Below are 9,898 nucleotides of genomic sequence, written 5' to 3'. Positions count from 1 at the left end.
TCACTGCTTGCCCTGGAATTTACTGGAGAACCCAACGCTACATTGAGGCACATCAAGTGGCTTGGTTTGTTGGCAAACAGCAGGAGGTGCTCCTGCTATACCTTCCTTGTTGACACAGTAATTTGTACTTAAAGGAGAAGCCAAGGTCACAGGCAAACTGGGGCGGGCCCAGAGGGCAGAGAAGATGTGGGGACAATTGCCCCAATCAACTCTTAGTATGCCAAGGTTAGCGGAAGCATAACTTGGCTTGATAAAAAATTGAAGATCCTGGGTTGACCTTTCATCTTTCCGTCCCATTTCAGATGTGGGTGGAGGATCCATGACACTTCTTGGCTGATGATAAGGAAAGGAAGCAGTGCCCGCGCAGGATAAATTACTTTACACTCTTGCTGTCTTTTATGTTCCTGTTGAAATTTCCTTTCAAAGAATAGGGTGTCTCCTCCCAGCTGGAGACAATACTGTACTTAAAAAAACCCTCCACCATTCACCTCTGGATAATTAAAGTTCCTGTTCTTTTTTTAGAATTCCACGGACTTGATTGTTCCAAGAATAAACAGCTTTCGTCTATGCACGCACACATACATGCAGTGTGCATAACGAGAAGGAGAAGGAGTTGGTTATTTGGTCCCCTGTGGAGACACACGCTCTGCCCAGCACCTCTGCCATGGCCCTGGTGAGGTTCAAGGAACTGGGGGAAGATGAATTGAACTTGGAAGAGGAAAACCTGGACAGCGTCAAGGCCTTGACAGCAAAGTTGAAGTTACAGACGCGGCGCCCGTCCTACCTGGAGTGGAAGGCCCACGTACAAAGCCCCTCCTGGAGAAATGGGCTCCGGGATGGAGCTCTGAAGACCCTCCCGGAGAAGCAGGGTGAAGAGGCAGTGGGAGAAGAGGATCAGGCCCAGGTGCCCTTGAAGTCTGTTTGCGGGTTCCCCAGCATTGGGATGGCCTTTGAATGGCTTCGGATGGAGCTGGTAAGTAGCCCTTTGGGGAAACTAGATCGCAGGAGAAGTCTTCTCCGTTGGCCTAAAGGGGTCAGATGGGCCTACCAGGAAGCTGTGTTTGGGGCAATTATAATTAATGTTGATTAAATCTACTGGAAGCTGGGGCAGCAAAGTAGCTAAAACTACTGTAAGTCCTAGTTCTCCAATCTCCAACCAGGAGCATCTGCTGTTCCTCGCTTCAGCTTAACCTCTCCTGTTTTTCTGGACAGTGGGCTTCTCACTGCAGCTGGAGAAGGTAGGCAGAGGAGAAAAGCCCTTTAGGTCAGCATCTCTCAGGGACCAACTCCTAGTCAGTAGCTTTTCGCAAGCTGTGCTTCTCCCCTCCCTCCCCAGCTGTAACGAGAGGCTAAAAGCCCTGATGATGATGGCATGTCACACCTGACATCACTGGCACCCCTGGTCTCCCCTGGTTTAAGAAGCGGGAAGCTTTGGGCAGGGAAATGTTTTGAAACCTGTTACGTCCAACTCAACACCAGCTTCCTCACCTGGTGCCCTCCTGACAAGTTGGGGCAAGTGGTTTGGGAATAACAGAAAACTTTCAGGAACAGAGGACAGATCCTAATAGGGGCCATGAAGTGATATTCTGGGATTGAGCCACCTACGGTGGCAGTGATAGACATCCTGCACTCCTTTTCGTTTTGCTTCTAGTTTTTTGCCGTCGTAGTCCTAGCGAAGGTGTAGGGACACCAGGTTGGAGAACACGTGTGCTTAACACTATGGTTAGAACCTTTGGCTGCCTACATATTATTAATTGGCAGGGCAAACGTCTTTTCTGCTGGCAGATCGCAGGCTATTGTTGAGTACAATATTGCTAAATTTTGCCTAGCACCTATGAGGATGTGGCAGCAAATATTATCCAACATGGCTGAGCTCTTTTAAAACTTTTACATCTTGCCACAGGTCATGTTCTGCTCCCTCTTGGATCTTTGCTGCTGTTGCAAATGGCTTTTAGGTGTATCTGCTGGTCTATGACCCAAATAAAGTCTTACTTACCAACATTTGTTCCAGAATGTGGCAATATTCGGTGGGTAAATGAGCTGTGGTAACGTGAAACCCAATCCTTGTCTCTGAATATATGTATGTATGTATGTATGTATGTATGTATGTATGTATGTATGTATATATACCTACAGTCAGACTACATTCCCATATTTTGAGAAAAAGAAGGAGAGGAGCAATATATTTCAGCAATAGGGAATCCGTGGCCATCCTGAACATTTCTCCAGCAATCCTAGCTGGGTGTGTGTTGGGTGGGTATGGGGAATTGTAGCTCAGGAACCACTTGGGGAGCAGAGTCCTCATCCTGTCTTACAAAGTCAACTCTCCTTTGAGTCAGGATCAGCTCCTGGTGACTAAACGGATGGGTCTGTGTAGTTTTCTCGGCAGCTTTCAGATCTGTTTCAGAGTTCTGGGAGTTGGAGTCCACAGATCTGAAAGCTGCCAAGGATGAGCTGCTTAGAAGGTTCCCCATCAGATGCTAACCAAGCCTGGCTTTATCGAAATTCCAAGTCCTCAGAAGGTCAATCTGATGCTGCCACTGCATTGAACAGCAGACAGAATATGCAGATCAATATCATGTCGAAATAAAAGAATACTTGCACAACACTCTTGTGCGCTGCAAACTGGTGCTTGGGGTTGGAGAGATTCCCAGGCCTGGAGTGAAAATGAAAAGGTGAGTTTTGTCCTGAGTATCCTACTCTTTTGTCCTCACCTGAGCAAAAGAGAAACTCCACAGCTGAACTGGTGGGCATGCTTTGCCTTTGTGTTTGCTCGCTCTTCTGTGGGCGGGTGTGTCAAGAAAGCGACGATGGGGGCTGCAACGGTGCAATCAAAACTCTCCCCCTTTCGTATGTGCGTTGTGGAACTGTGATTGTGAAACTGTTGCAGCCACCACCTTGACATTTTTGGCCACACCCTGTTTGTGGGCTTTGCAGTGGCTCACCCTTCTGTCTCGAGATATTTTGCTCTCCTCCTTCAGATCGAGAGACCAGGTGGTTGCCCTTCCCTGGAGGCTTCCTTGGATAAGCCTTGGCTCTGTTTGGCTGCTCACTGGCCGGTCTGCATTAAGCCTGGCTAAGTTTAAGCTGCTCAATGGGTTTAAAGAGGTGGGCATTTTAGGATAGAGGTAGAACAACATGGTTTTTGTTATAAATCAAACTGTAAAGTGTGTTAATGAACTGTAAGTTGTTTTGTCGGATCCAGTAGAAGCCACAAGGATGTCAGATGAACCATTTTTGTCATTTGTGCAATGATGTCATGTTCCACCTGATGTCATTTGCTCTCCTTTGCCGTCCCAGCAACACCCTTGGAAAGGAGGCAAACGATGTCATGTGTGTCATGGAACCATCATGCAAATGAAGCAATGTGTCAACTTAACACCAGCTATATAATTGGATCATACATGGGAGGACATCACGACGGGTGTCACTTGCCTTCCCTTCTCCTCCCTCTGGACCCCCGTGCCGAGTTCCGCATTTTGGAATTCTTTCATCAGTGAAGCGATGGGCAGGAGTTACTTATTTCAATAGAAGAGAACATCTGTAGCTCAGGGTTGAACTGCGGAGTCCTTGGTGGTCTCTGAGCTTGGTTGTTTGTTTGCAGACGTTTCATTACCCAGCTAGGCGCACGGATGATGTGACCTAGCCGGGTAATGAAACATCTGTAAGCAAGCAACCGAGCTCAGAGACCACCAGGGACTCCGCTGGTACTTATTTCTTCACTTACAACATGTCCAGAGCTAATTTGACTTCAGGGTCAGGCAAATCCTCTCCTGCTCCATCCTTTCCCTGTTTCTTGTTCCAGAGGAAGATGCAGGCCCTGGACCACCAGCTGGCGCGGCAACTGATGGCGCTGCGGGCCCAGATCCACCAGCTGAAGGTGGAGCAGGCTTGCCATCGGCACAAAGAGATGCTGGACGATGCCACCTTCGAACTGGAGGGCTGCGAGGAGGATTCAGACCTGCTGTGCAACATCCCCCCCAAGATGGCTTTCCTCTTGTCTACCACTCTCAAGCACATTGGAGTCACCCGCATGAATATAAACTCTCGCCGCTTCTCCTTGTGCTGATGGACCTTCGCCCACTGCATGCTTGCTTGGCGCTTGTGGCTGTTTGCAATGAGGAGGTATCTTGGGCCCCATAGAGTGTGCCCGCAGATTGCGTGCCTGGGTAAAGCAACCCGTGTCTCACTCGGCTGATCTGCTTTGGGCTCAGAAACAAAGCAGGGTGGGTCCTGGTTTGTATAGGGATGGGAGACCACCAGGAAACCTCAGGGATGTGGGCTAGAAGATAAAACACATTCTAAAAGGAAGTAGGGAATTCTAGGGAACTGCCTGGGGCAGCCTTTGCTCAGGTGAGGCCCCTTTCGAGGAGGGAAGTTTTGCTGCGTAGAAAAAGGAGATGAAAGGAAGAGGTGTCAGCCTTGCCAGTTAGACCAGATAGGAAACACAACCAGATAAACTAATTCTACTTTATTGTAAGACTGCATTAACAAAATCTTGCAAGTCTGAAAGTACATCTCTCCTGCTTCACCTGTAGAGCCTGATAACTTAGGAAGGGTCTCTTCTGAGCTTTTTTCTCCACCCATTATGCAGCTGTGGGCTATCCCCCCTGTTATCTGACCGTTCCCTAGGCAGTATCTCTTCACCCCGTCTCCCAAGGTCTTTCCCACATTACACTGGGGCAATATGGAGCAAGAGGGATGATAAGCATTCTTTTTGTGATTCACAAGTCTAGGGAGGGTCTTGGTGGAGCACAAACTCCAGCCTGCAGATTCAGAGAAGGGCCAACCCAAAGTTTAGCCTGTGATGTATGCAGAAAAAGGGCAGGGCTTTGATCCCACAGTTGTAGCCCCATCTTGACTTTTTTGACCCCCCCTCCCCTTAAAGTTTTCTCTGCTGTGGCTCTCTGGAATCTCTGCTGGATCTGGCCGAGGACACACGAGGGACAGTGACAACAAGGGGAAGAATTTTGCTGGTCGATGTGTCCCTTTGACCTGGAAGGGAATCACCCCTCGGTGGCTCCTCTTTAATTTTGCTCATGTATGTTTTGAAGGTTTGCTTGCTTACTTCTTACTATATGTCAGTCGGTGTGGCTTTGCACAGCTGTGGTCAGTTAAACACTTTAAAAACAATGACAAGAAGTGTGTCACTTGAGCATTGCGTGCTGTTTATGAGGGCGCACCTTGGTGCTTTGCCTCTGCTGTGCTCCACCGGCCAGCCCGTAGTAGTGCAAAGGGCAGCTTTACACCGGTTGGCCTTCCATGGTATTTCCAAGAACTTTCCCCTTTCCCTCCCTTGTTTACAAACTCTAAGGCCGAGCAGGAAACGAGGCACCCAAAGCAAACCACCCCTGTTAAGAACGGCTTTCGCTTTCTCCGATCGCACTCTCCTTGTGTAAGCTGCTTGTGTGAGAATGGCACGAAGCCCACATCCAAGGGAGCACAACTGTCAGCTCTGCCTTGGTGCACCCCCCGAGTCAGCGTTCTCCTGCTATGGGCCACAGGCTACCCCAGGCTCCCTCTGAATTCGCCCGGGCAAAAGTGTTGCCCCAAACCGGAGTAACTTTTGGCAGGTGGCTGAAGCCACCGCTTCACCCTCTGTCACGTCCCCTGCCACGTCCCACTTCTGATGATGTTTGGGCGGAAAACGAAGCCAGGGAGTCCACCGATCCTCATCCTGAACAAGCCCTGTACGCCGTAAAGGAGGACAGCAGCAATTGCCAGCATCTTTTCGGTGGCAGGATCGGGATCACCGGGGGACCCCAAATTTTATGCTGGGATGGTTTTTGGCAGGCTTAAGAACTGACGGAGACCACTTTAACTCAGACACAGGGAAGGACTCAGACGCCATCGGAGCCCAAAGAGAGCCGCTTTTCTTCCCAAACCACCTACAGTATTCCACTTTATAGTCACTGCAAAGGGGAGGCATTTTCTCCATTCTGCTAACGTGCTGTGTGCGCACATGTGAACACACCTCCGTAAAGCATGCCACTTCCTCGTCAGCCCACTCCTTGCCATTTTGTGACTGAGTATGCAAACAGTACTCTTGTGGTTACGTTAGCAAGCTTGGCACAACTGAGTAAAACACACAAAAAGAAACACCAAGATCATGATTCTCTTGCTCTTCATCTTTGCTTTGTTTACTTTGGCCTCTGCTCACTTCTATTCTTCTTCCTTTATTATAATTCATTATTATCAATCTTTATTATGGTCATTAACCAGCAGAAAGTGAATCACGAGGCAAATGTAACTCTAGATCAGTGCTTCTCAACCTTGGCAACTTTAAGACGTCTGGACTTCAACTCCCAGAATTCCCCAGTCAGCAATGAATTCTGGGAGTTGAAGTCCATGCATCTTAAAGTTGCCAAGGTTGAGAAACACTAATTTAGATCCATAGGCTAGACCAATAGGTTTAAAATAAATAGAAAGGGTACATACAAGAAATTTTGACTAAAAGGAATATTAGGAATAGAAAAAGTTAAGACTCATGAGCCAGAATAATTTAAGAATCACCTTAAAAAATGAAACTAAAAAAATAAGAGAGAAATCAACCAAAAACAATTTAAGGACCGCAAACTTCACTTACAAATAAGCCTCTGACAAAGTCAGCAAGAATATATAATGATTAACTGGATACATAGAAAACAAAGCATAAATTCCATCCATCAAAAAGACAGTCAGACAAAAATCAGTCTTAAGTTTGAGAACAAGCCATATTTGGCTAACCCTGTTCAATCGGATTTAGCTGCTTCTAGCAATGATCAACAACTTTAGTTTATATGCAGCCGCACAGAACCTGATTACGTTGCACGTAATACCAAGATCAATGTCAGAAAGCAGGAAATGCTTTGCAAGGCTGTAATTAGGCATTGTTCTTGTCACTAGACCCGAAAAAGATACGGCAGAACTCGAAATGGTTCACACAAGGGCAACCAAAATGATGAAGGTTAGAGTGGGCAAGTAAAAAAGACAGGATAGAGGCTTGGAAAATCGTGCACGGTACGCAGAATATGGGAAGAGAGCCGCTCTTCCCCCTCTCTCACAATATTAGTCACCCATTAAAGTGCAATGTCAGGAGATTCAGCACCTTTAAAAGGAAGGTTTTTTAAACTCAAGACAGAGTTAAGTTATGCCATCAGATATGGTGACCATCCCCATATACACCCATGTATACGTATACGGTTTTAAGGAAGAATGGGATGAATTCCTGGAGAATCAGGCCATCCGTGGCTACTATCTTAATCATAGCACCCCCTGAAAGTGGCAGATGACTGCAAAGACCAGCTGTAAGGGAGCAACCCAGAAAGAGGGACTGGCCGCTCTGGGGGACAGCATGATGGGCTAGGTGGGCCCTGGGCTGGATCTGGCCAGGACTCTTCCTTCCAAGAGGTCCATGAAGAGCTATCAGAACAGGCCTTTTTTTGACCCCTTCTGTTTATTTATGTATTTATCTATCAAATTTATATAGCTGCCCATCTCAGGGATGTGACTCTGGATGACGTACAATAAAATAAAGCAATTAAAGCAAGTCTAATAATGAAAAACAGCTGAACACCTACACATAATGTAACCATCTCACTGGCTTGCTGTTTCCAAGGGAACTCCAGGCCTGCTGGAAAAACCACGTTTTAAGAGATTTCTGGAAGGTCAATAGTGTTGGGGCTAATCACACCTTGGGGAGGATGATGTTCCACAGGGTGGGGGCCATGGCAGAAAAGGCTTGTCTCCTGGGTCCCATCAGATGGAGCTCCTTAGCAGACGGGACCCGTAACATACACCTCCTGCCAGACCTGATGGGACAAGCTGATGTGATCAGGGAGAGGCGGTCCCTCAGATAACCTGGCCCCAGGCCATGCAGGGCTTTGAAGGTCAAAACCAGCACCTTGAATTGAACCCGGAAGCAAACTGGCAACCAGTGCAGCTTGCGGAGCAGAGGTGTAATGTGCGCCATTCTAGGGGCACACAGAACTGCCTGCACCGCCATGTTTTGCACCAGCTGAAGCTTCTAGATGCTCTTCAAGGGCAGCCCCATATGGAGCGTGCTGCAGTAGTCCGTTCGGAGGCAACTAGGGCATGAGTAACTGTAAGCAGAGCCTCTTGACCCAGGAACAGGTGCAACACAAAGCTGCAGAAAGGCCCTCCAAGCCACAACTGCCACCTGCTCCTTGAGCAGTAGTCATGAGTCCAGAAGGACCTCCAGATTGCGCACTGGGTCTGTTTGGGGCAGTGAAGCCCCCTCCAGCATCAAAGATGGCAAAGTCGCATATCCAGAAGGCCCTAAAACCCTAAGCCACTCCGTCTTGCCAGGGCTGAGCTGAAGCCTGTGGATCTCGGTGCCAGCCTCCAGGCACCAAGAGAGGACATCGACAGCATTGCTTCATTCACCAAGGGTATAGCTGGGTATCAGTATGTATGAGTGATACATACTGATGCTATCTCACCCCGTGGTAATGGGTGATCTCCCCCAATGGCTTCATGTAAATGTGAAACAGGAGTGGAGAGAGATTCGAACCTGCGGAACCCCACACGGTGGGGCCCGAGGGTGGGACCTCTCCTGATCAACACTGACTGGTATCGGTCCCACAGGAAGGAAGAGAAATAGCACAACGCAGTGCCGCCCGCTCCCAATCGCCAGAGCTGATCCAGGAGGATACCATGGTCAATGGTAACAAAGCCACCGAGAGGTCAAGTAGTTCCCAGTGAACCTTTCAGCATGGAAATCTTCTTGTTGTCTAGATTCTTAGGGGTTTCCCCTTTCTTCTCATGCTATGCTTGTGTAATTTTTCCTCCTCTGTTTTTAGTCCATTAAGCAAATGGTCCTCACAAAATGGGAGCATATGGGGAAAACCACAAATATGGAAATAACACTTGGGATTATCTTTTAACTGAATAGTTTTACTGCCTTAAGTAAAAAAAATATTGATGCAATTTATAACTTTAAATAATGAGCCATCCTCTAGCCCTCTTCTCATGGGGCAATTAAAACCTGGCTCTCTCTACCTCATTTCAGGAGTCCAAGGGACAGCTGTCTTCCTTTGAACCCCTCCTGTTTTTTTCCACAATTGCTACCCTCCCTCCCTCCCTTCCTTCCTAGAAAGACAGAAAAGCTGCATAGTGTTTTTACTGGATATGTTCTGTGTGCAAGTTCTCATTGTTTCCAATCATCTCACTGTCCTCATCTCTCCAGCTATAGTCTCAACTTCCAGTGCCCTAGTTTATTTTCTACTTATCCTCCCCTTCTTAGCTGGTTATTTATTATTTCTTTGTTTCACTGACACATGTTTGTGAGAAATAAACATTCCAAGTGGGATTTATTCATCATGTTCATCTGTGCAATTCCTCCTTAAGGCATTTTGCTCCAGAAAGTGTCCATAAAGACTATCCCATTTCAAATGAAAGAACAAACCTATCATATAGCCATCAAAGTGTTGGGTGTGACTTGAAGTTTTGGAGTACATGAATGAAACTTAAGCAATAAAGATGTCAGGATGAGGGGACAAAAATCAACGTGGGGGGGCAAGACAGTCTTCTGAACTTGGTTGTGACTGACTGTGTCACCATGTCCTGTCCTTCCAGGTCCACCAGAAGAGCAATTCTCTGGAATTGTTTCCTGGCTAGTCAGCTGCCCCATTCAGAAAGGAGAATCATTAGAGCTCTGGGGATTCTATATGAGGAAAATCAAGCTGAGAGAAGGCATCGTGAGATCACTCTGGACCAAGTCTGGAACGTAGACCACTAGGCTCCATTGACATGAATGTGGATGCCTGGAAACATTCCTGAAACATCCTTTCAATTCATACAGTCTCTGTCTTCTCCCCAGTGCAATGGTTCCCCGGGTTCAAAAGGCACAGCCCAGGTCATGTGTCAAGGTTGCACGCCATGTGGGTCAGAAGATCCA

At 47.5% G+C, this 9,898-nt stretch overlaps 1 protein-coding gene across 1 annotated transcript; it reads left to right on the top strand.

The window, feature by feature from the left end:
- The first annotated feature begins 337 nt into the window (after positions 1–337).
- Positions 338–9,302, top strand: FAM167B (family with sequence similarity 167 member B). Its single transcript, XM_007431957.4, has 2 exons — positions 338–973; positions 3,806–9,302. The coding sequence occupies exons 1-2, from the start codon at positions 665–667 to the stop codon at positions 4,067–4,069; spliced, it is 573 nt and encodes a 190-aa protein (XP_007432019.1). The 5' UTR covers positions 338–664; the 3' UTR covers positions 4,070–9,302.
- Positions 9,303–9,898: the final 596 nt, after the last annotated feature.

Source organism: Python bivittatus, unplaced genomic scaffold, assembly GCF_059951505.1.
Source record: "Python bivittatus isolate LINGU-HERP-01145 unplaced genomic scaffold, Pbiv_v1 ctg000040_np1212, whole genome shotgun sequence".
In the NCBI taxonomy this organism is placed as follows: Eukaryota; Metazoa; Chordata; class Lepidosauria; order Squamata; family Pythonidae; genus Python; species Python bivittatus.
Note: the sequence above shows the minus strand (reverse complement) of the source record. Positions and strands in the feature narration are given on the sequence as shown.

Coding starts and splice junctions, on each gene's coding strand:
- FAM167B (XM_007431957.4), top strand. CDS start 665: ATGGCCCTGGTGAGGTTCAAGGAACTGGGGGAAGATGAATTGAACTTG. Junction 974..3,805: donor AATGGCTTCGGATGGAGCTG/GTAAGTAGCCCT, acceptor TTCTTGTTCCAG/AGGAAGATGCAGGCCCTGGA.